The 25548-nt window shown below is 54.9% G+C and overlaps 1 protein-coding gene across 8 annotated transcripts in view; it reads left to right on the top strand.

Annotated features, from left to right (window-relative positions):
* The window catches only part of Chid1 (chitinase domain containing 1), a 34497-nt gene that overhangs the window by 1948 nt on the left and 7001 nt on the right, over positions 1-25548 (top strand). For 4 of the 8 annotated variants that reach the window (XR_009226818.1, XM_058579325.1, XM_058579328.1 and 1 more), the window contains exons 2-11: positions 2802-2847; positions 4451-4600; positions 5951-6100; positions 6587-6719; positions 7500-7565; positions 8445-8551; positions 9233-9294; positions 12384-12476; positions 20551-20652; positions 21382-21537. Coding sequence is in view for 7 of the 8 variants with exons in the window: in XM_058579325.1 (XP_058435308.1) it covers positions 4490-4600; positions 5951-6100; positions 6587-6719; positions 7500-7565; positions 8445-8551; positions 9233-9294; positions 12384-12476; positions 20551-20652; positions 21382-21537 (980 nt within the window). In the remaining variant the exon portion in view is untranslated. The remainder of the gene's footprint in view (positions 1-2801; positions 2848-4450; positions 4601-5950; positions 6101-6586; positions 6720-7499; positions 7566-8444; positions 8552-9232; positions 9295-12383; positions 12477-20550; positions 20653-21381; positions 21538-25548) is intronic. The other 4 variants (XM_058579327.1, XM_058579329.1, XM_058579326.1 and 1 more) reach the window with 3 other exon arrangements.

The following is a 25548-nucleotide window of genomic DNA, read 5'->3' as shown; positions in this document are numbered from 1 at the left end:
ACCCGTTCTCTTCCTTCCTTCCTGAAGGTGTGAAATCAAATTGGGTTAAGGATGTGATAAAGGGACCTCTAAGTGGGTGGGCAGTGGCCCTGCTGCAGGTTTGCAGGGCTGCAAGAAGAGAAGAGACCCAAAGTTATGGTGGTTACCAGGGCACACCATGACAATCACTCGTAATCACTTCCCTGGAGGCCATCCTTTTGCATGGTTTCTCCTCAATTTCCTTCTTTCATCATGGAAGGGACTGGGGTAAAAAATGGGTGTTTGGTTACTTGGGAGGCTGAAGCAAGAGGATTGCAAGTTCAAGGCCCATCTGGGCAACTCTAATAAGACACTGGCTCAAAACAAAAAAGGGCTGGGGGGATGAGCTCAGAAAGGAAACTGATGGGTTTGATCCCTGTACTCTCCCCTGCAAAAAAGGATACCTGGGAGCTAAGAGAGCTGCAGTCTCAGCCTGGCCAGGCAAACTCTGGGTAATTATGGACTGTCTGCCCCAACCCCCTTCCATGGACAGAATTCCCCATGGACAGAATTGTGCAGCAGTGAGAGTGTTAGGGTGAGATAAGGCTGCAAGAGGCTGCTGCCCCTTGATTCTGATTTCTCTTGCTAAAATTAGGGGTTGGTCTGGTGGGGAGCCAGCGATGGAAGGTGTTCTGGGCCTGGATTTTCTTTTTTTTAAAATTATTATTTTTTTATTTATATATGACAGAATACATTAAAATTCATAGAGCACAAATTTTTCATATCTCTGGTTGTATACAAAGTATATTCACACTAATTTGTGTCTTCATACATGTACTTTGGATAATGATGTTCATCACATTCCACCATCATTTCTAACCCCATGCCCCTTCAATTCCCCTCCCACTCCTCCACCCTATCTAGAGTGGGCCTGGATTTTTTTATCTCAGAACTGTGATGGCTCTTATTTATTTGTTTGTTTAGGTACTGGGATAGAACTCAGGGGTACTTGACCACTGAGCAACATCCCCAGCCCTATTTTGTATTTAGAGATAGGGTCTCACTGAGTTGCTTACTGCCTCACTTTTGCTGAGTCTGGCTTTGAAGACATGATCCTCCTGCATCAGCTTCCCAAACTGCTGGGATTACAGGCATGTGCCACTGCACCAAGCATAGTTATTCTTTGTTTATTTTTGGCACTGGGGATTGAACCCAGGGGGCTTAACCATTGAGCCACATCCCCCACATTTTATTTTGAGACAGATCTGATTAAGTTGCTTAGGGCCTCACTGAGTTGCTGAGGCTGGCTTTGAACTTTCAGTCTTCCTGTCTCAGCTTCCAGAGCAGCTGGGATTATAGGCTTCACCACCATATGTACCTGGCTCTGTGATGACTTTTAGAACAATTGTTGCCTTTCTCCAAGGCCACAAGCACTGCGTGCTGTTCTTTGTACCCTCAGCTTCCCTTCCTAGTTCCTCAGAGCCTGAAGGCCATGGGGTCTCCTTGCCTCCCAGTCTTACCCACATCCCAGGCAGGTGATGGAATTTGGGTTTCCCCTGCATATAGTGGGCTGGCTGCAGAATAAAAGCTAAGAGAGAAAACAGAAGAAACCACAGGACACAGGAAGTAATTTTAGAAAGTGGGGATGGGACGGGTTGGCTCTTGGCTCTTAGGGATCAAGTTTCCACACTGGAAAGAGAGCATGCAAGAGAGCCCGCGCTTGCTTTATTTATATGGAGGAAGCATCAAAGGTTTTCAATGGAATGTTCTTTGCCAAATAAGGTAGGAGGTGGGCTGTCCAGTTTCCAGTGAGTTATGCCCAATTCCAGAACTACGAGAGAGGGGGCTGGGGATATAGCTCAGTTGGTAGAGTGCTTGTCTCGCATGCATGAGGCCTTGGGTTCAATCTCCAGTGTCACACACACACACACAAGTATGAGAGAGCCCAGTTCTCATGCATCACTCAATCCATTGAGTGGGAGGAGCCACAAAATAGTTTACAGTGCCAAACCTAAATTTCCCTGGCTCAAGGCTGAGTGAAGACTCGAAGTTCAAATAATTCACGGTGGCCCACATTTCAGGTAGGGAACTTCCCTTCTGTGCTGGGAACATGGTTGTTTTGAGTGACAAAGATGGAAGCTTGTTGCTGCAGTAGGTCTTACCCAGGAGATGTTCCTCTGCAAAGGGAAGTGAAAAGAGGTCCCTGGCAAAGAGTTCATAGGAACGAGAGGGTGGGTACTGTGGTGGGCCTGGTTCTGGCAGCTCCTGATGGACATTCCCTGTCTGGCCTGGTATTCCTGGAGCTTTCTCATCCTGGGCTTGGATGTTAGAGGTGCCTGTGGCCTCCAGGGAAGGTTGTGTTCCAACTTGCTGGGCAGTGGGCTAGCGCAGCCTCCAGCTTGCTCACCTCCCTTTGCCTGGGCTGTGCGAGCCTCTCAGCTCTTCTGGAGGGTGTGAGACTAGATGGATGAGCTTCTGCATATCCAATGTCCTGAAGCCTATGACAGCTGCCCAACCAGGCTCTACTTGTTGCTTAGTCGCCCTCAGAGTGAAGGCCAGAGGGTGGGGTTGCCTGGAACCTAAAAATGAACTGTACAACTAATAAGAGTTCATTGCAGGGCTGGGGTTGTGGATCAGTGGTAGAGCACTTGCCTAGCATGTGCCAGGCACTGGGTTAGATTCTCAGCACCACATTGAAAAATAAATAAAATAAAGTCATTATGTCTGACTACAACTAAAAATATTTTTTAAAAGAGTTTATTGCAGAAAAAAGTCACAAAACACAGGTATAGAAATAGCAAAATGACCAGCAATTCCTAATTGCCAGCGTATTTGCTTTTCAGTGTATGTGCAGTACTGGGGTTTCCACCCAAGGCCTGTGTACAACAGGTAAGTGCTCTCTCTCTCTGAGCTATGTCCCCAGCCCTTTTTCTGATTTTTACTTTGAGACAGGGTCTCACTAAATTGCCCTGAGGCAACCCTCCTGCCTCAGGCTCCTGAGTTTCTGGGATTATAGGCATGTACCTGTGCACCCAGCTTTTATTCTTGATTTACAAGATTTCTTTGCATATTGTGGATAGGTTATGGGCAAAAACCTTTTAAGCATATTATGAATATGTTTTTCTGGCTTATTTGACTCTAAAGTTGCTCTTTTGTTTCCTAAATAAAAGTTGCACCTTTTCTTATTTTTATTTTTTAAAATTTTTTAAAGTATCTTTTTACTTGTAGGTGAACAAATACCTTTATTTTTATTTGTTCTTATTTTTATGTGGTGCTGGGGATCAAACCCAGTGCCTCATGCATGCTAGGCAAGCGCTCTACCACTGAGCCCCAGCCCCAGCCCCTCCTTTTATTTTTTGAGATGGGAATTTGTGTTGCCCAGGATGACCTTGAACTCCTGGGCTGAAGTGATCCTTTTGTCTCAGCCTTCCAACTAGCTGGGACCACAGATGCATGCCATCATTCCCAGTTTTTGCTTTTTTTTTTTTTTTTGGTGGGGGATACTGAGGATTGAACTCAGGGGCACTCAACCACTGAGCCACATCCCCAGCCCTATTTTCTATTTTATTTAGAGACAGGGTCTCACTGAATTGCTTAATGCCTCACCTTGCTGAGGCTGGCTTTGAATTCGCAATCCTCCTGTCTCAGCCTCCAAAGCCACTGGGATTACAAGCTTGCATCACCGCACCTGGCCCATGCCCAGGTTTTAAAGATTTACATAATTTTTTTTTTTTGTGTGTGTGTGTGTGTGTGTACACACCAGGGATTGAAGTCAGGGTCACTCGACCACTGAGCCACATCCCTTGTCCTATTGTATTTTATTTAGAGACAGGGTCTCACTGAGTTGCTTAGTGCCTCTATTGCTGAAGCTGGCTTTGAACTCCTGTCTCAGCCTCCTGAGCTGCTGGGATTATAGGTGTGCGCCACTGTACCTGGCTAAAGATTTACTTTTTTTTGAATATTTTTTTAGTTGTTGATAGACCTTTATTATTATTTTTTTTACTTAAGTGGTGTTGAGAATCAAACCCAGTGCCTCACACATGCCGGGCAAGTGCGCTACTGCTCAGCCCTAGCCCCAGCCCCAATATTTACATTTTTATGTGGTAGACTTTGTGGGTATTCGTATTTTCTCCCGTACCTTCTGTGGCTCCATTGTTTTATCCTTCATTCATATTGTGACTAGGGTTTCTTTGGATCTGAGGGGGATGTGGGGACCAACATTCTATTAGGTGGCTGGTTGTGGCCAGGGCAGCCTTGGGCAATAGGGGGAGGGCTCCGTGGCCAGTGGTGATGGAGCTGTCTGGGTGTCTGTGAGGAACCTGTGGCCCAGTCAAGGGAGCCTGGAAGTGCTGGGGATCTGACTCAAGCTGCCAGGGCTGGCAGAGGCTGGGCTCCGTCCTGGCCCAGGCTGTACCAGGGATGCTCCCCTCAGCAGAGTGGCGCCTGGCCTGTGCTCTCCTGGCCATCGTCTCCATGTGTTCTCTCTCTGCAGCCCTCTGGACCCAGAGGTTAGACCCGTGTGACACTCACCATGCAGACGCTCCTTCACATCCTCTGGCTTATTCTGGCCTGTGGCTCTGTGCACACTACCCTGTCAAAGTCAGATGCCAAAAAAGCTGCTTCCAAGACGCTGTTGGAGAAGGTAGGAATGACCTGGGAACTTGAGGCGACCGTACTGGCCAATGCTGACCCTTCACACTCCTGTCTCTCCTGTTTGGCTGGGAATCAGGACTCTGTGAATCAGGACTCTGCAGGGGCATGGCTGCTCATGTGGCCATCTGACCAGCCAGCAGTAGACAGGTGGGTGGGATGCTAGGCAGGTGGCTTGTGTGTTTCTAGGACTTTACTGGCTAAGGCTCTGAGTTTGCCACCTCTGGAGCCAGGTTCTGAGGTGCCAGGCTTTGTCTTGTGTCTCACTCTGCCCATTCAGGGCCTGTCCCCTATGAGTTTCCATCTTTCTTCTGCACTCCTGTCTCACGGTGGTTATTCTTTCTCATATTGATGCCCTTAAGCTGCATTGTATTGGGGATGTTGTGCTGTTCTTCTGGGATGGTCCCAGGAATTATAAACTCAAGGATAGGTCCCCATCTAGCCTATCCCTCAGTCCCAGCAGCTCCTGCAGTCCCCATGCCTCTGGCCAGACTGCAGTTACAGGGTCATTCCTGTATGGAATGATGATGGGGGTGATGTTGTGAGCTGGGCCCTAGAGTATGGACTGAGCAGGCAAGTCGAGAACTTGTAAAAGAACTTTGACAGGGGCCTGGCGTTGTGGCTCAGTGACAAAGTGCTTGCCTTGCACATGTGGTGCCCTGGGTTCGATGCTGAGCACCACATAAAAATAAATGAAAACAAAATAAAGGGGCTGGGGTTGTGGCTCAGCGGTAGAGTGCTCACCTAGGACATGCGAAGCCCTGGGTTCGATCCTCAGCACCACATAAAAGTAAATAAATGAAGATATTGTGTCCAACCCAAAAATAAATATTAAAAAAATAAAATAAAGATATTGTGTTTATCTATAACTAAAAAAATTTAAAAAAAAGAAGAAGAACTTCTAGAAGCAGAGGAGGGGAAAGAGGTGTGGCCACAAGGTAGGAGAAGACCTGTGTTGGGAGCACAAAGTTGGTCAGTGAGGTGGCATGTGCCTGGCATGTCCTCAATATATATGGCCCTGCGCCCAGGTGAGTCTCAGGTCCCAAGTGGGTACTGACTATCCATCATCATGTGGATGGAGGCACCCTAGCTTCCTGTCTGCTCTTCAGTCCCCAGCAAGGGACAGCCCCTGACAGCCACCACATCTTCTCTAAAGGCCAGAGCCCTTCTGGACTGAGTTGCCCACTGGCCTGTGCCCTCTACCTGCAGGGTCTCCAGGTCAACAAGTCACATTGGTCCAGAGACAGTCCATGGCTAAACAGGATGGGCTTGCTGTTGCTTGGGAGGCTACATTACACGCAGGACAGTGAGTGATGGCTTCCTCCCCTTCCTTTCCTTTTAGACTCAGTTTGCAGATAAGCCTGTCCAAGATCGGGGTCTGGTGGTGACGGACCTCAAAGCTGAGGTCGTAGTTCTTGAGCATCGCAGCTACTGCTCGGCGAGGGCCCGGGAGCGAAACTTTGCTGGAGACGTTCTAGGTTATGTCACTCCGGTAAGTTGGGTTCTCATGGTACACAGGGAGGCCCTGAGGTGCAGATGGGCTGCCCCATCCTCCATGGCAGGCAGACCTCCTGCTGTCTTCTCCCAGGTGACAGGGCTGTGAGGCAAAGTGGGAGAGATGCCAACCTGGAGATGGCAGAGTGAAGGGTGCCGGGAATTTCATGGGGGCTTGCACCTCCTGATTGCAAGTGACTCTGGTCAGTGCTCCCTGGCTGTCTGGCCCCAGCTGCCAGCCTGCAGAAGCGTGGGTGTATGGGGCTGGTAAGGAAGAGCAACAGTCACCCTGGTAAAGGAGCTGTTGCCAGGGTGCCAGGCTATGGGCATCAGTCCCAACAACTCCGCGGAGTGCTGGGCCCCACCATCACCACAGGCAGGGTTGATGTGGGCCTTAGGCATGACCTGAGCAGCCAGAAACAGAATCACACAAGGCAGGTGTGCACTCACCTGTCCTCTGCCTGCTGTCCCCTCTCTCTACCAGTGGAACAGCCATGGGTATGACATTGCCAAGGTCTTTGGGAGCAAGTTCACGCATATCTCACCAGTCTGGCTACAGCTGAAGAGACGTGGCCGTGAGATGTTTGAGGTTACAGGCCTCCACGACGTGGACCAAGGTTTTCACACTGCCTGCTTGCCTGTGCTTATCCCAGGGATGAGGAGAGTGAGAATGTGTCTCTGTGTGATTGTAAGTGGGCACGCGTGACTCATGAGAATGTGTGACTGGGTGTGTGTGCCATGAATGTTGAGACTGTCAGCATGAGTGTGCATATAAGTGTGTGGGAGTGAGTTTGCTGAGCCCAGAGTGCAGTCCTATGGTGTGGGCTGGTATGCAGAGTTGGGCAGAATGGGCCAGGAGGAGGTGGTCACCATTGTGTGACCCTCTGTTATAACTGGTCAGTGCCTCAGAGCAGATCCAGCACTGCCTCAGTGTTCTGGGGATGATGGGGCAGGACTTCCCTTGCACATCTGAGGCACGTGAGCATGTGCCAGGTGGGCTGCAGGACAGCTAAGGTAGCTGCTGGGATGTGGAGGGTGCAGGCCATTGGTTCCTTTGCTCTGTCTCTCCCTTGGTGGTTTCTAGCTGGTGTCCAGGGATTCCCATTGGGTTTTGGCTGCCTTTGGTTCACGGAAACAGCCCTAACGTTCCCAGGCCCTTGGAATGGCCTAAGATAGGGCCACCTGTTCCCTTGGCTCAAAGCCATCTCTGTTCAGGAAGAATAAGCTCAGGACTGCTCTGCAGGGGCAGGAGAGGCTGGGTTGGAAGCTGGGGCCATCAGGAGGAGGTGAGACTAGAGGAGGAGGGTGATGCAGGGTGACCCCTGGACCTGGGAAGAGCTAGTTCAAGTGGACTGGATCTCTTGGCCCTGTGCTTACTGTCCCATCCGGTCCTATAGGATGGATGCGAGCTGTCAGGAAGCATGCCAAGGGCCTACACATAGGTGAGTCCAGCAGGCCTGGAGGTGAGTGTTCAGGAACCACATCCATTTCACATCATGGTGGAGGGGATTCTGTGGACCCAGTTCACTGCATTGTGTGAGTGTAGGTCGCTCCTCCTGCTCTGAGTCCAGCCACAGCCTGGCATTTATGGCCCATGATCCAGCCCAAGTCCTGGGCTCTCCTGCCCACTGGGCCATAGCCCACCAAGGCCAGTGCTTCCTTGGCAGTGGCTTTGTCCCTTCTCCCTCCCATTTCTTCCTTCCTTCTCCGTCCAGCATTGAGTCCCTGAGGGCAACATTGGCTCTGCTCCACCGGAGCTCCTGTAGCTCGCAGCTGGTGAGGGAGCACCACATGTTCCAGTGAGCAGCAGGTGCCCGGGGGTAGCCGAGTATGAGTGTGGGGCTTGGGCTGAGGAGAGACTCCACTGGAAGGCTCAGGAGCAGCAACAGGGCTGAGCTGAAGGAATGTGGGGGTCTTGGCTGGGACTGGGAGGTGGGCAGGACACAGGGGCCTGTGCAGGGCCAGGAGGGGACCTGTACTCAGGGCCAGTGGGAGCCATCAGGATAGATTGAAGTTGGAAACAGCTATGGACAGACCAGCCAGGAGCCAGAAAGCTGAAGTCTGTCCAGCCACCTTCCTGGAAAGCAGGCCCCTAGGGGAGCTGGTGAGGGAGGAGGACTGGCAGCATCACCTGCTCCTTCCCTGATGTGTCCCACCCTTGCCAGCCTGCATGGGTGTGGGATGTCCGTGCTGGAGCTGTATCTGCCTTGGATGGCTTCCCCTCCCATCACTGAGTTTTGATTCTGATCTGGGGCCCAAGAAGACGCCTTATTGGGGATAAAAAGCAGAGGAGTGTAATTCATTGTTTCCTGGTCACAACCTCTGTGTGTGTCTCCCATCAGCACCTCGGCTTCTGTTTGAGGGCTGGACTTACGATGACTTCCGCAACGTCCTAGACAATGAAGATGAAATAGAAGAGCTCAGCAAGACTGTGGTCCAGGTGGCAAAGGTGAGACCTGTATGCTGTCCTCACAGGCCACCAGGCCTCACCCCCAGAAGGCCCTGCCTCTCCCCGCCAGGCCTTGCCTCCTCAGATGGTCTCTTTCTCTCAGAGAAGGTTGTGCCTCCCAAACCCACCCCACCTCTCAGATCAGCTCCTGCCTCCCACACCAGCTGCTGTGTCTTCCTGGCCTTTCCTTCTGACTGGGACTCCCACAGGGCCTCCACTGGGCTCCTCTTGCTTGGATTTCTTCTTAAGCACCTTCTAGTGCAACCCAGGTCTTCCAGGCAGGACAATGTCAGCCCACTCCAGAACATCCCATGCTCCCTCTTGAACACAGGGATCCTCTGGGGGTCCCAGGGTGGGAGACTTGTCTTCAGGGCCAGGAAGCTTCCTTTGGTCAGAGCCTGAGTCCCTTGGAGGGAGCCCATCTCCACCGGCTGCTTGTATGCTCTGGTGCAGGGACAGAAGATCCTGGATAAACAGAATGCAGGGTGCCAAGTCCTGCTTCTGACTCCTGTGGGGGTCCCCCTCCTGCCCCCTTCAGAGGGATTTCTGGGTGTGCAGTTTAGCCTTGGACCTTGCCTCGTGGGTGACTAGGTTGTAACTTTGCCGTTGGATAAGGTGGGAGTTCTGTCTTTTCACCTGTCCCTCTTGGGTCTTTCTCCTCATTGATTCTGTTTCTTTCAGAACCAGCATTTTGATGGCTTTGTGGTGGAGGTGTGGAGCCAGCTGCTGAGCCAGAAGCATGTGTGAGTTTGGGGCAGCAGGTGGCTGCTTGGACCTCGAGTGTTTGCTGGAGCCAGAGGGAGGACCGAGGGAGAGGAGGAGCTTTTGGGAGGGCCTTCCTCCTGTGTTCCTATGTCTGAGGTGGAGAGGAGGCCCTGTGAGAGGTGGAGAAGCCAGAAATGGCCCCAGGACAGGAGACCTATCCTGACCACATTGCAGTGCCAGCCTGGAGGCCCCTCATGAGTGGTAAAGGGCACAGAGGACCTTCACTCACAGGGACTCTGTGAGTAGAGTGGCCAGGACAGTGTGACAGGTCTCACTAGACACAAGCAGAGGCTTCCTCAGTGAGCAGGAAGGAACTTCCTGGGATGTGAAAAGAGACTAGCCAAGCACATGTGGGACTTTGAGGTGTGATGGCCCTGGTGTCCTCTGGGCTCTTCAAATTGCCACGGGGAGGGAGCCACATGGTACCCTCATAGATCTGTTGAGGTTTGCCTTACTTTGTTTCTGTTTCAGTGCATTAAGTAGGCAGTAAGACGTGGCCTCATAGTGTTCCTGGGGCTCATTAATACTGGAGCAGGAGGGCTGTGGGGAGAATTGCAGAGCCCAGCCAAGTGAGAGACTGCAACAGGGGAGGCAGAGGTAGGAATAGCCTGCCCTTGTACCCAGGGAGTGGAGGGCAGCTGTCCTCAGGGGATGTCAGGGCCATGGTGTGGGCAGTGATCAGGCTCCTGAGCAGCAAAGACCAGTTGGTCCAACCATATTGGGCATTGAGCTGCCTCCAGGACAAACCTGACTGAGCTGAGACAGGAATATTTACATGGGTCTCCTTCCACCACCCCCGCCCCAGCATCTAGTCTGAATTCAATGTGTCAGGTTGGCTTGGCAAGACTGTGATTAACCTGGCAATACCATGGTTGGCAGACTTGGGCAGGCATGTGGCACTTGCTTTTGGCCCAGTATGCAGGCCCGTGGTATGGGCTGGTATGCTGGTGGGGTCTAGTGTCTGTAACACATGGGCTTGGGGAGCCAGCCTCTTGATAGCAGCTCTCCCAGGGGCCAGAAAGGTTATCTGGGAGCCATCTGAAACAGCTATGAGAACTCCTCTTCAGAGCACCATCTGGCTGGAGTGGCTGTCCCTGGGCAGAGACTGCTAGGCATGGCAGGAAGAGCTGAGCGGGCAGCTCTACCAGGGTTCCCAGGCCTTTCTCCCCATGAAACCTGAAGCAGTTTGAACTACTGCAGCGTGTGACCTTAGTCTGCCCTGGCCAGAAGTCTCAACTTGGTTCATAGTATTGCGCTCCTGGTCACATCCCAGCAGACTCAATGGGCCTGTGGTAGTCCCTCCCCAAGGTCTGGAAGGCTTTGTGGCAAGTGTACACAAGTCACTGAGGGTGATGGGTGTTATGGTGAACTTTGGAGGTAGCAGATCTGGGGATGTCAGCCCTGAAGCTAATGCTACAGCCTGCCCCTGGGAGAGGCCAGTTCCTTGGTAAGGTGGAGATGAGACTGCCAGACAGGTACCTGTTTGCCCTGCTGGCCCCCACTTGGAGCTGTCTCCCACATGCCAGACCCGAGTCTGGGCTCAGTGGGTTCTCTTGTGTGCTGTTGCTAGCACAGGCTCAGAGGCTATCTAGCCTGCAGGGTCTGTTGGTAAAGCTCTCAGCAGAGAGTTGCTGCTGCCAGTCCCACCCAGGGTGGCTGCAGTGTGGGACCCTGGGAGCCGCCGTTGCTGGCAGATAGGGATGAGCTTACACCTGTCCCACAAAGTCAGCTTCAGGCTACGCCCTTGTGGATGCATGTCCAGACTCCTTGGGCCCCTTACAGAGCGGCCTTGGCCACCTCTTTGGCCCTCAAGTCTTGTATGTCATGGGGATCAGAACCCATAGCCTTTGGGGCTAGTAGGAGGCCCTCTCCAAGTCGGGTTGGTTTCCTGAAGTCCCAGGCCTCTGGTGTTTCAGGGGCCTGAGCAGTGTCCTCCTGGCCCATGACCTTTAAGTGATAAGTGGGTAATAGCCATTGGTGCACTAGACTAGTTCTGGATGCAAAAGTGGGAGGACAGGTTGTCCCAAGACTTTGTCCCTCCCTGGTCTCTACTTGGGTTGCCACATGCAAAGCTAGCACTGGGCCAAGAGAGGAAGGCTGTCTGGCCTTAGCTTCCTTGTGACCACAGAGTTCTCACACTGGCATCACTGGCACTCAGTTTGAAAGGTGACAGCCTCGATGGGGCAACATCAGGGAGACTGAGAAGCCACCACCATCCCACAGCCAGTTGCTGAGAGGACCCGGCCTTCCACACTCTTCAGAGACAGACTTCCATTCCCATGGCCAGTGGGAGCCATGGCCTCATGCTTGGTGCCCATCAAGGTGGGACTTGCAGTCTACTGTCCATACAGGGCTGCTCCTGAAGGGCCTGGAGTAGAAGAGTGAGGGCCTTGTGTCCAGGGAGAGTGGGCCCAGAGTAGACACATCAATATTGGAACAGCAGCATTAGGCCAGCTCCTATGAGCAGAGACTCCACCCCAGCTAGTGTTAGGTGCCCTGTGGGCTGTCCACCCACTGCCCATGTGGGTCGAGAGTTACAGGGTAGGTCCTCTCAGCTTGTATGGGGAGAGAGGTCAATAGTTGTCCCGGGGCACACCACCCCACTTGCCCCTCTGGTCCCCTCATCTGGTGGCCCCAGCATGCCTGATGACCTGCCCCATTTTGAAGCCCCCATTTGTGTGGCCCTCAGACTGTCCTGTAGTGTTTCACAGCCTGAGGCTTATAGTGCCACTCAGTGTGTTGGTGCACTCGGGCTCTGGAGCATGATATAGACCTGTGAGCTCTGTTTCATCTGGGCCCCTCTCTTCTGAGCACCCATTGGGGTGCTCTTGAGACTCCAGCTGGAGGGGCCCCTGGGTATGAGGAAGGACAGGGGTCTTTTGGATAATGGATAAGGACAGGTTGGGGTGTGAGGCCCCTTCTTCCCTAGCCCTCTCCACAGATCCACATGTGCCATTTTCTGTATGTGCTGTACCCAGGGTGGGGTGAGAAGGCCCAATGGAGGGTCTCAGGCTGGGACCACTGGGAGCCTGCAGTGCTTGGAGCCAGCTGCCTCTTGTTCTTGCAGGGGCCTCATCCACATGCTTACCCACCTGGCTGAGGCACTGCATCAGGCCCGGCTGCTGACCATCTTGGTCATTCCACCTGCCGTCACCCCTGGGTAAGTGCAGTTCTCCTGAGGGGTTGGGGGAGCAAACATGGGCATCAGTCAAGGGCCCAGGCCTCTGGTCAACAGGAGCTATGCCTGCCCCTTCGTGTGGGTCCTGGGCAGGGAGGGGAGGGGAGGACTCTTCTCAGCTTAGACAAGTGCTGTATCTCTGAGTATGCCCTTGGCCCTTTTGCGGGGTACTGGAGATGGAACCTAGGGGTGCTCTACCACTGAGACTGATCTGCATCTCCAGGTTTTGTTTGTTTGTTGTTATTCTTTTTTAGTTGTAGGTGGACACGATATCTTTTTTAAAATTTATTTTTATGTGGTGCCGAGGATTGAACCCATGCATGCTAGGCAAGCGCTATACCACTGAGCCACAATCCAAGCCCCCAAGCTTTGTTTTTCACTTTGAGACAGTCTCACCAAGTTGCTGAGGCTGACCTTAAACTTGTGATCCTCCTGCCCCAGCTTCCTGAGTCCCTGGTATTACAAGTGTGTACCACCATGCTCGGCTGAGAACTAATGTTTTTTAAACTTATTTTTCCTTCATTCTCAAAGAGGCCCTGAGTCCCAGGTGCTTGGTGCTTTAGGTGAATCTGTGTGAGCTGTGTTCCATGAGAAGTTAGGCCAAGTGGACAGGGCTGTGCAGTCGTATCTACACCAAGATGCCACTGTCTGGGGCTGGCCCTCTCCCAAGCCGTATGAGGCAGGGAGTAGTAAGGAGTGACCCAGACAGTACTACAAGAGCCAGGGAAGTTGGAATCTCATGTCCACTCTGCCAGAAGCATTTCACATAGAAATGTGGTGTTTAGCGTGGAAAGTGAGCTCATGGGACACAGAGAAGGCTGAATCACAATGGGAGAACAGAACTGGGGGCTGAGTAGGCAGCAAGAGTGGGGAGCGAAGGGTGCCTCAGAGCCATTGGGTGGGAGTCCTGGGGGTCTGCCCAGGGCCCTGGGGATTTTCCAGGGGGCAGCCCTGTGCACGTGGCCCTCAGACGAATGCTGGCTCGCAGCTGCTACTTTGGGAAGAAGCTGCCGCCATCTCACATCTCTGCAGCCTTCCACTCTCTAGGGTGGCAGCCTCTCTTCAGTGGGATGTGCTTGAACGTGCCTCGAGGGCCTGAGGTGATGCTGGCAGGCTGTAGAGTCACACAGAAGAGCTGACTTGGCGCTCACAGAGCCTTCAGTGTGCTCCACAGCCAGGACAGATGCCATCACCACTGCAAGTGCTGGGGGAGGTTTCCTGCCCAGCTGAGGGCCCTTTGCTTGGCCTGGGTGTCAGCCTCCTTCCTGACTTTTTTTCCCAAACTTTCTGGCCCTCAGTCTGAGTTGGGTGCAGCTTCAAGCTTTGTAGACTGGTCTCAGGCCTGTGTCCTAGAATCTTACTCAGGGCCCAGTAGGCCAGCTGCCCTAGGAGGGTAGTCATGGGAAGTGGAGGGCCTGAGGGTTGCCTGTGTCTCTGCCCGTGTTTGCAGGTGGTGCATCCGTGCATCTGGCACACATGGGTGTAGTGGGGCTCTTGTGTTCTTTTGGTCTTGGCTTTTTACTCAGTGCGGATGCAGCTCCCGATGCTTATTGCTGAATAGTGGAGGGTCCTGCCCCAGACTGAACCCTGAGCCCTTCCTATCTGGTGCCTATGGCACCCTGAGACCTCGACTCTGTCTTCCACCTCACTGTGCCCGTTGAGCTAATCCGTGAGACCATGGGCAGTAAGGTGACGGGCTTTGCCTCAACGGTTCCTAGGCTGGGCCTGTATTACAGCCCAGCGACGCCACCCATGCCAGTGAGGGGCCCATGTCTGGGGCTTGGGATCTTGCTCTTGTCTGCAGCTTGATCTGTGTCACTTCCTGTGCTAAGTCTATGTCTTTGAAGAGACGCACCTCGAATGTGTGACCCACGATTTCAGGGTTTCCCTAGGGGTGGCAAGGATGAGGCTGTGAGGACCCATCTTGCAGGCCTAGGGGTAGAAGAGGAGACTGGGGGCTGCAGACACTCCCAGGGGGTTGCTCAGAGTCCCCTGGTGATGGGTGACTGGGTGTGGCTGGGGTGCCACAGCCAGGTGGAGACCAGGTTGTCCTTGGTGGCTAGAGGGTCACCCATGAGAGGACATAAGAGCAACCTTTGGTGGGACACTGCCCTCTAAAGTCAGAGTGGAAATGGCTTCCCAGGGGCACCTTCTCTGCCCCAGCATCGTCACCCAAGTTCCCAGCCTTGGGCAGGGAGTGTAGAATGGGAGCTGAGGCCTGCTGTCCCTCACTCTCAGTGACCAAGGCACACAGCTCCTTCATATGGCTGCATGGGGAGGGGACCTGTACCCAGAGGGAGAGAGAACCACGGGCAGTGGCTGTGGGTAGGTGGCTCAGGAAAAGCGGGACCCCAAGCCCAGCAGAGGCCTGGGAGCTGCTGGTATGGAACTTGCCCGGGTGCACGTGGGGTTATGAGGCTTTCCTTATAAAGCTGGCTGTCACAATCACTGGGGGAGTTTATTTATTGCCCCCGTTTGTCCTCCCCTCACCCTTGCTGAAGAGCTGTCACTGCAGTCAATGCTTTTGCCTTGCGTCTTTCTGCAGTTGGACATCAGCTCCTCAGGTCCTTCACAGGCTATGCTGGGCGGGACACAGCTCTAGGAGGGAAGTCTGATGCAGCTGTGGGGAGAGGCGGCTCCCTTTCACCAAATACAGAGAAGGCAGGCTGGACTCAGAGCTGCTGAGGAGAGTCTGGGGCTACTGGGGCTGCCACAGCACTGCAGACCTCCAGGGTCTATTCCTGGACCTGGGCAGCTGCTGGCAAAGGTGCTGTGCTGACCTTGAGCCCTGCCACCAAGGCAATGTGGTTAGCCTCCACAGATGACCTGGTTTAACCATATCCCCCCATCTGCAGGGACAGGAGGATACCATCCCCCACAGGGTCTGAGTTAGTCTCCAGCTAGTTCTACATGTTTTAGGGTTTTGTTAGCTATTGTGACCCCTCAGCTCAGGGTGCTGGTCACAGACCAGAGGTTGGTTTCCTTCCCCACATTGTTGGTGTGCCCATTCAGGAAGGTGTGCTGTAGGCTATGACCCCCCTGAAGTGGAGGATGCTCCCGGCTGGATCCTGCATCCTGCCTTGTCTCCAACCCCGGACCAGGGTTCAGTGTTGGTCCAGTGGTGGAGGGAGGGTGATGGGTGGGTGAGGTCCTTCACCTGGGGTTGCTGTTGCTGGACCCCTAAGCTGCCCTGTGCAAAAGCCCCTGGTTTCCTGCAGCCTAGGAGGCAGGGCAAGCAGTGGGTTTTGACATGTATTGAGGCCTCTGTGAGGGCTGGTGGGCACCAGATAGAGTCATGCCAGGAATTGGGCTGGCTAAGTGAGGACCCAAGCAAGAAAGCAGGACCTGCTGTGCCGGAGGGTAGAGCAGCTGTGGCCAGCGTTGTCACCTCAGATTCCACAGGCAGCTGAAGCCTGTAACCCTTATCAGCAACAGAGTAACACCTGCATAAGAGGTGGTAATAGATGCTCCAACAGTGGTGAGACAGTAAGGAGGACCCACAGACTGCAGGGTCTGCACGGGCACATGCGAGGAGCCCATGGGCAGGTGGAGGTGCTTACTTTTCATGAAGCCCTGGGGAGACTACTGCTCACACCTAGCAAGGCACCATGTATCTGGGGCATGTGGCACAGGCCAGGCAGGCTCTAGGGTTCATACCCCCAAGGTGGGGCCCAGCAGAGTCTGGCACACATGGAGGTGGTCCTCAGCCACTCGCTGTCTGGTGGCCCCACTGCAGCACATGCACAGATGCACAGAGCCTTTGTGGCTGTGACACTCTTCTCAGAAAGGAGACCTGGCAAGTAGGGCTGTGGCAGGTTCCCAGGGACCTGTGCAGCCAAAGCCCTCTGACAGTCACCCGACATTGTCTCCACTTGGCTGCCACAGCAAAGCACCAGACAGGGGCCCATTCGACCAGACGTTCACTGTCTCAGTTCCACAAGCTGGAAGTCAGATCAGGGTGCCAGCAGGGCTGTGCGCTGGGAGGGCCTCTCCCTGAGTGTGCATGGCACCTTCATAGTGCCGCCATCATTGCCACCCTGAGGCCCCATCTCCAAATGCTGTCCTGTTGAGGGTCAGGGTTTTACATGAGGATGTGGGGACACAAAAGCCTGGCCAGTGGCGATTCTGTCAGCTCACATTAAAGAAAGGCCTCCATGTGTGGAAGGGGAGTCCTTCTGGCCAGGAGGGATCTAGCAATGGCTGCCCCAGTTCTCTACAGGCCCTGCCCCACACAGCTCCAGGCCTACACCCACCACACCTGGCAGACAGAAGGTCTTCTTAGTCCCTGAGGCTAGTGCCCATGGCCTCATGTCCCTGAGGCCGGTTGGTAGTGGTAGCAGTGAGAAGTGGGCTCCAGAGCTGCTCTGCTTGTGCATCAGCCCCTAGAGGGAGGGTCCTGGCTTCTGCCAGCTGTATCCCTCCCCTACAGCCTTGGCTGTGAGCTGCTGCTTCTAGGAGCAGAGCTGGACTCAGCAGAAGGCGTAGCTACCTGAGGGTGGGGGCAACATGCTGCCCAGAGGGCAGACCACAGTGGCCACCTTAGGCCACAAGACAGGGACAGCTTTTCCTACTTGAAGACCCTTCCATCTCTGGTCCTGGTTTGACATGTCTGAGGAAAGGCAGCTTCCACAGGGTCACACATACTCCCCCCATCCCGCCCACTCCCAGCTGGACTTGCTTCCCCCTGGGGCAGGGCCTCTTGACTGGCTCTCCATTCTCAGGGCTTCAGGGCTCCTCACACTTTCGACCTTAGCTTCTAAGTCTCCCCACCCCAAGCCATGTTCTGGTGACCTAGTTGAGGGCAGCTGCTGTGGCAGCCTTGCCCTGGAAAGTGTAAGCTGGAAGTTCAGCTGGCAGTAGACACAAGATGCTGGAAACTAGAACCCCTGGGTGTCCTACCCAAGGCAGCCTCCCAGTGCCCAGCTTGGCAGGCAGCAGTCCTAGACCAAGGCAGGGAGGGCTCAGCAGATACACAGCCTCTCAGGTGTCACTCCTGCTACTTCACATCCCTCGCTGGTTGGTCCCTATGGGCAGCAGAGGCCTCTGTGAGGCTGGCCTGGCCCACCCATGCCCACCAGTGGAATTGTCCTGGCCCCAGGCAGGAGCAGATGCTCCAGACCTTTCAGGGCAAGCCTGGCCTGCTACTGCAGGTGGGTATGTGAGTGGGATCAGGGTGCAGGCCCCCAACCCAGAAAGCTTGCTTGATGCTTGGGCCCCACCAGGGTCTTCTGGAGGCCAGACAAGGGGCAGGGCCAGAGTTTGCCTAGAGGGCAGCAGTACCTGGCCTAGCTGCACTAGCCGTTCTCCTCTGCAGCCCTGTGGGCTTCTAGCCTAGGGGTGCAGGCTGCCTTCAGCCTGACCATACCAGGGCAGGGATTCATCTGGGACCCTCCAGGCAGAATTTGTGCCACATCCCTTGGTTAGGCATAAACATCACAGCAGCTTCATTCTCCCATCCGAAGGGGCCTGCTTGTCTCCATTGTGGACGCTCAGGGCATGGGTAACACTGCTGTACAGCTGCAGAGACCCCTATGTTCTCTCCTAGCATTGCAGGGGCTGTTGCAGAACCCTGTGTGGGGTTTTGTAGGGTGTAGCTTCTCTGCCCAGAGCCTTGCAGTGCCTGGTAGCTCCTGCCTGCCCACAGGGCTCTCACTGCACCTCACTTAGCCTCTAGCTGCCTGCAGTCTCGTGGATAGCTCCACCCCTGATGCCCCAAGGGCTTGGGCAGGATTCAGGGACTAGGCTCCAAGCAACCAGCCAGGCCACAGGTGTGTTGGCCGTGGGCACTCACTGAGGGCCTGCAGGCTCCCAGGATCCCTCAGTTTGAGGATGCCTCTCTTTCTGTCAAAGAAAAGGACAGATAAGAACAAAAACCCTGTACGAAACACCCCATCTCGGTCCACCCCAGCACTAACACGTGGCATTAGCATGCTGGCTTAAGATCTGTCTTTTTCCAAAAGTAAGGAAGTTTCAAAGAGAAGCCGAGGCTCTGTCCTTCCCTCCCCTGCAGTGTGCTGGCTGCCATGGGACTGCACCGTCAGCCTTGGGTGTCAGCATTCGCTCTTCCCGTCCTCTCCCCAGTTCACATGCCTCAGTGTGGAGTGGCTGTAGGCTATGGCTTGGCACCACTGGGTTGTCACTGGGCCAGGCAGGAGAGGCGGCCCCAGAAGACACTGGTTGTGGTGAAGTGAAGTAGGTCAGGAAGGAGCCAGTGCCTGAGGGAGGTGCTGCTGTCCAGAGATGAGAGAGGGCCAGAAGGGCAGAATGGATGGATGGGTGGTCTGATACCCGCCCTCAGGAGGCAGAGGCGCCTCCACCGGCACCTGGGCCACTTGTGCCTTGTCCACACAGCATTTGGGCCCATCTGGCCACCTGCTCAGGCACCCCCTCCTGAGCTAGGCTGGACATATTCCCACAGGGCCTTGCCCTCTCCTGCAAGCCAGGCGTTTGTGCCTCCTGTTTCCCTGCTGAGGTCCAGTGAGGGCCTTGGCAGCTGGGCAGCTCCAGATGGCTTGGTGCAGAGCTGGGGGTGGGCGGTGCTCCTGTTGCCCTGTCTTGGATGGTCCCAGCCCTCTGCAGTAGTGCTTAGCTCAGTCTGTCCCTCTGTGAGGTCTCTGTCCCAGGATTCCTGCTGTTCCTACTCCACATCCATTGTTCTCAGCTCCATCATGTCCTTGGTGGTATCTGGGTCATCCCTCATCCATTGTCCCTTGCTGAGGTCTGCATGTCCATCTCATGAGTCACAATATCCCTGGTAAGGCAGGAGGTATCCCAGAGCAGGGACATAGCCACTGCTGCCCTTCCTCTGTCCATCCTCCTGAGCTCTGGGCTTCTCAGAAGCAATGTGAAGGGCAGAAGGGATCTCCCAAGATACTGTCCCCCACTCCTCGGCTCTTATTAGAGTGTCACTTCCAAGGAATAACCAGCCAGTAAAAATATGCCCTATGTGCCGAGCAGGTGAACAAAAGTGCCCTGTGTGAGGCAAGCAGGGCCCTGGGAGGCAGCTGGGCCTCCCTCCCTGTGTCCCTGTTCAGTGCAGCTGGCCTGGGCTCTGGCTGTCAGCCAGGCTTCTCCCTCCCTGTCTGGCCCTGCCCAGCTGAGCAGGGCAGGAGTCAGAGACAAAATGCCTCAGATGCTTCTGTGACATGAGATGGGACAGGGGAACATGCCTTTCTTCACAAGCAGGGTTAGGAAGGGTGGATGCTCTTGGGTTCCTAAGTGAGCGTCCCTCCTGGGTAGGAGCCTTCACAGGGGGAAAGCTTTTCCTGGAGCCAAAGGCTATTTCTGTGCATCCTCAGAGCCTGTTCTCTGGAGGGCTCTAGGGAATGTTTGAGCTGCTGTCCTTTCTGCTGGGGCTGCACTGGGCCTGTGAGCAGGCCGCCCTCTGGGTCCACCCTGGCACTCGGGTGACCATGTTTAAGGTCCCCACCATGAGACCACCTCTGAGCTGGGGATACCTGGGCACTGGCCAGCTGGATTTGGGCTTATGCAGGAACATTGAGCAGCCCAGCATTCTTCAGAGAAGAGGCAGTGTCTTGTTTACTCACGTTGCTAGGAGGAGCAGAGAGCCTGGGGTGTGGCTGAGTTTAGAGGCAGATGGACCCTTGGGATTGGGAGCAGGGTCAGAAGGAGCCAGCAGCTGAAATGCATAGCACACTGTGGTTACAGGAACCTGTAAGGGTGAGCATCCCTCGCTGGTTGGTCCCTATGGGCAGCAGAGGCCTCTGTGAGGCTGGCCTAGCCCAGCCATGCCCACCAGTGGAATTGTCCTGGAACTCAGCATCTGGAACTGCCCAGCCCCTGCCCCTCTTCCTCTGAGCCCTCCAGGGGCAAGGAGAGCTGGACATTTCTGCTGTCTCTGAAGTATGACCCTGGCCATGCAGCAGGCCATCCCTGTCTTCAAAGGAAACTGACCCCCATATGGCAGGGATGGAGGGGTATGGGGAGCCCCTATATCCAACTTGCTCTGACTCTGGCTGGGCCCAGAAAGCAGCTAAGGACAGGCTGGCTGATGGGCTCTGTGTGGTGGCCAAGGTAGCATGCTCTCTCATTCCAGGACCGACCAGCTGGGCATGTTCACCCACAAGGAGTTTGAGCAGCTGGCCCCGGTGTTGGATGGCTTCAGCCTCATGACCTACGACTACTCCACGTCGCAGCAGTAAGTGTGGCCTTGTGGTGCTGCGGGCACAACCAGGTCTCTGAAGCTGCAGGCCCACTCCTGGCCTCCCAGGCAGGCACCCTCCTGCTATGGGACCTGCTGCTTAGCATGTCCATACCCAGGAGAGGTGACCTGTGGGGGGCTCTGTCTGGGGTGGAATAGGCATGGCCTTGCTCTTGCCTCTGTCCTCAGACCTGTGCCTGAGCCACCTGGCTCTTGGAAGACCATGTGAAGTAGCAGGAGTGACACCTGAGAGGCTGTGTATCTGCTGAGCCCTCCCTGCCTTGGTCTAGGACTGCTGCCTGCCAAGCTGGGCACTGGGAGGCTGCCTTGGGTAGGACACCCATGGGTTCTAGTGGAGGGGTCCAGAGCCATTTTGCCATGGTCCTCTACAGCAGCGTCCGTCATTCCTGGTTCTTTCTGGTTTTTGTTTGTTTGGTACTAGGGATTGCACCCAGGGGTGCTCTACCACTGAGCTACCAGCCCTTTTCTTATTTTTCATCTTGAGACAGATTTTCGCTAAATTGCCCAGGCTGGCTTTGTGCTTGTGATCCTCCTGCCTCAGCCTCCTGGTTGCTGGGATCATAGGTGTGTGCCACTACACCCAGCTTCTTCCCAACTCTTGAGGGGCATGGGCCACAGTAAAGGGAGGATGCACTCCAAGTGGACAGCCCTGGGTCAGGTTCAAGGCTTCCTGCCTGCACTGGAACTCTCCCTGTCACCCTGCAGGCCTGGCCCTAACGCCCCGCTGTCCTGGGTTCGAGCCTGTGTCCAGGCTCTGGACCCCAAGTCCAAGTGGCGGAGCAAGATTCTCCTGGGGCTTAACTTCTATGGCATGGACTATGCAGCCTCCAAGGATGCCCGTGAGCCTGTCATTGGGGCCAGGTAAGCTCAGGACCCTCCTCATCACATCCAGGATGTCACCAATCACCAGTGGTGTGGGGTTGGAGAGGGTGGGGACTCTGGCCCCTTGGGCTCATGGGCTCTGGGGCTGATGATGTGGGCATCCCTGCACTTCAGCTCCTGCCAGGGGTGGCTACCACCTTGATGCAGTAGCCTGGGGATGCAGCCACACTGCTGTCCCTGAGTGTGTTGACCTCTCCTGACCTCAGGAGTGGGAGTGTAGGCCAAGGCTGCTAGTTTATGTGTGAAGGGCTGTCAGCTGGCCTGCGCCACGTGGACGAGGAAGACCTGCTCCTTTTCTGTCACTTCCTTCTCTGAGGGTCTCCAGTGTCTGCTGTTGTGTGGTTCTGCTGGTGTGGAGCCCAGTTCTGTCCATCCTGGAATCCATTGCCCCTGTCTCCTCTGCGCCTCCCTGTGCTTGTGGCCCCTTACTGCCATCAGGTTCAGCACCTGCCACTGGGTTTTTGTTGTTGTTGTTGTTGTTTTGTTTTTAATCATATAATTTTATTTAGAACTTATTTTCTTTTTTTGCCACTGGGTTTTGAGCCACATGGTCCTTCGTGTCCAGGTGCTCCTTGTACTTCATCTCCACTGTGCTCCCTGGGGTCCGTGCACACATGCTGCTTGTCACATGTGGAAGGTCTCGTGGTTCCTTCAGCTCTCTGGACCTCCCTTTGGCTCCTGACCTCAGGCACCGCCAGCGAGTGCTTGTGTCAGGGCGGTCTAGCCCAGCCGCAGCTGCTGGGCCTGGTTCCACTTCTAGGGTTCTTATTTCGTTTCGGTTGCTCCTCCTTGCTGTGTCTGCACTGGTGGCACAGACTGCTGGTGGCTTCTTTTGCCAGGCCCACCCTGCCATTAGTTGCCTTCAGTGCTTTCTTTCATCTCACAGGCTGTAGTTCCCATGTGTCAGGGTTTGGGTCTCATTTTACATCCTCTGGGCCTCTGCTAAACGTGTGCTTGTGTGGGATTCCGTTGTGATGACAGCCGGTGTCCTCCTCTGCTGATCCTGATGTTGGGTTGGCTCTGATCAGCCTGCACGTGACCGTCTCCTTGGTCAGGGGCCTGGGGTGCAGCCCTGTGGACCCAGAGTTGGACTGGGTACCAGATGTCGCAGATGTTGCCTCTGGGAGCTGGTGTTTGAGTGCTCCTGTGAGTCTTTGTGTTTGTTCTGGAAACAGTTTGGCTGTGCGGAGCTCATTTAAGCCACCCACTTCCTAGTAGCTCCTTCCCTGAGGATGGTTGGTGTCTGGAGACAGGTGTGGTGTCACTGCTGGCTGGGACTCTCTGCAGGGTTCCCAGGCCTGCTCTGTGAGGGCAAGCATGTGTTACCCAGGGCCGTGAGCAGAGGCCAGGCCATCACCCTGCCTTGAATGCTGAGGTCCTGGCTGGGCCCTTGCTAAGGTGTTTCCCTCCAGCTGGGACCAGGGGTCAGCCAGTGGTGGGACTCCCAGGTTCAGGGCATGGCAGCAGTCAGTAGAGGAGGTGGGACACCTCTCTGTGGTCTTCTGTTCCTGCTTGGAGGAGGAATGCTTGCTAGGACCACCTCACTCCCTTCTCCCCTGTTGGTCCCTCTGTGGTGGGCTGTCAGGGTGGATTGTGCTCCAAGGCAGTGGTGGGAAGGGGTGGTCCCACTGGGGGGCTTTTTCCCCTTCTAAACCCACACTCCCCTGTGTCCACAGTTTGGCCCTAGGGTCTGGGGTCTGGCACAGGCCTAAGCCGACTGCTGTTCTCCTGACCCCTGGGGTCTACTCTGTATCACTGAACTTGGCCAGACTCTGTAGACAGGGCAGGTCAGGCCACTGGCTGAGAAGGGCCTGGGCAGATGGCACTGGTAACAGGAGATTGGGCAGCAGCCTGAGGCCCAGTGGCCCCGCACCTACCATTTGCAGCACGATGGAGAGAGGTCAGCCTCATAGCTGTGTCCTGTGCTGGAAGACGTGAATTTGCTGCACAGTGAGGGCTCCTCCCATTCCTCCCAGGACACCCCTAGGGCAGGCTGGTGCTGAGGTGGATCCCCGTCCCCCTCTGTCTTCTTTCTGATCAGTGTTGCTCTGTGTGTGTGTGTGTGTGCCAGGCCCTGGCATCTTCAGGAAGCCCAACCACAACACCTGCTGTGTGGGTACTTCCTCCTGCTGGGCAGGGAGTACCAGCTGCCTAGACATCCTCAGTAGACCAGCCACGAGTTTCTTCCTGGGCCTGCCAGGCTTCTCCTTGGGTGGGGCTTTGAAAGGAGGCGAGGTGTTGGCCTCGAGCTGCCATCTCTGTCCACTTGGGCTGGCATCTCCTGTTCCACTGAAGTCAGTGTTCTCACCCTCTGGGGTCTGGGGTCCAGGTGCTGCAGGCTGGCTTCTCCCAAGGCCTCTCTCCTCCCTGTCCATCAGTGTCTCCTCCCTGTGTCCTCACGTGGTCCTCTGCAAATCTGTCCTGATGGCCTCTCCTTTTTCATTTTGATGGTACTGGGGATTGAACCAGGCCTTGCTCCCCCTAAGCTCACACCACTGGGCTGTACACCAGACTGATTTCTTCTTGGAAGGACAGTCCCATTGGATCAAGATCCATCCTAATGGCCTGCTTTTAACTTAATCACCTCTTTAAATGTTGTCTTTCCAACTGTGGATAAATTCTGAGGTAGGAGTAACCTCACAGACTCTAGAATATGAACTTGGAGGCATACACTTGGCCCGAAATGCCACCTGAGGGTGAAAAGATGATCCAGGGAGACAGACGGCCCAGCAGGAGCTGCTGGAGAGGGTTGTTACAGCCATCCTACCCCAGCTGATGGAATAAACACAGGGCACCCAGTCTGCTCAGATCACAGAAGGCATTGGTGGCTTCCTCTGGACAGTACCTGCCCTTGATTGTTCTGAGAAGGGCTGGGGGCTTTGGAGGTTCAGAAATTCTGATCACAGAGGTGTATGCGTGAGTGTGGACACACAGGGCTGTGTGCAAGGGTGTGTATGCACATACACAAGGATGCCCTCAGGCCTCCTGGCTTTGTGGAGGTTGGGAGGGAGGGTGCTGTCTTCAGTCCCCAACCCAAAGTGCCCCTTACTAATGACCTCTGGGCCTAGGTGGTGCAGAGTGGTGGTCTAGGCATTGGGCAGATGCTGGCCTGGACTTGATCCCACTCAAGGGGAGCAGGTGGGCTGGGAGACTGGAAGGACACTTTGGTCAGGGCAGCAGCACATGTGCCAGCTCAGTAAGGTGCTTCCTGCAACTATGGGATAAATGACCAGCTCAGGAAACGTGTCCTCATGTTCTCCTTGTGACTACAGTGCCAGGCAGAGTGCTGATGCTGCCCAGCTGTAACTCCCCTGAAGGACACATTGCAGAGGGTGTGCCCCCACTTCAGTCTTGGCCTGTGCATCGGTCCTGCAGAGAAGGCTTCAGGGGACACAGGCAGATATGGTAGGCACTGCTGCCTGCAGACGTTGGGAACCTGACCACCACCAGGAGCTCCTTTTGTAGGAGTTTCCTGGCTCACTGCTGGAGTCCCCTCTAAGGATGCCACAGGTCTAAGGAGAATGTTCTTCCTCACCTCTGCATGGCCTGTTACCACCCGCACCCTTGCCCACACCTCCTCTCTTTTGTCCTTCCAGGCCCTCATGGTCTTGTTCCAGCCTGGTGGCGTCCCCCTCAACAGCTCAGCCCAAGGACTGATTGGCCATTTAGTGCACAGGGTCAGACAGACCTCCCGTCCTGGGGTGTCCTGGGGGGGTCCTCCTCTCCAGCCCCCACAGCTGGGCTTGCTCCTCCCCCTGCCCTTCTGGAGCAGCTGCACAGCCTGGTACCTCCTCTGGCTCCTGTCTAGCTCTGGTGGCTGCAGTGCTATACCAGCTCAGAGCCTTCCCTCCCCTCTGTCCTGTTCCTCAGTGAAGTCCCTATTCCTCAGTGAAGTCCCCCTTGTCCACTGCAGTAGCCCAGGCAGGGCAGGGAGACATCTTTAGCCCACCCTCCTCCCTGCAAGGCCAAGTACTGTCTAGCAACATTGCT

The sequence above is a fragment of the Marmota monax genome, unplaced genomic scaffold (genome assembly GCF_021218885.2).
Source record: "Marmota monax isolate L192 unplaced genomic scaffold, Marmota_monax_Labrador192_F-V1.1 WCK01_AAM20220418_F8-fsc00038, whole genome shotgun sequence".
Classification (NCBI taxonomy): Eukaryota; Metazoa; Chordata; class Mammalia; order Rodentia; family Sciuridae; genus Marmota; species Marmota monax.
This window is presented reverse-complemented; position numbering and strand designations above follow the sequence as displayed.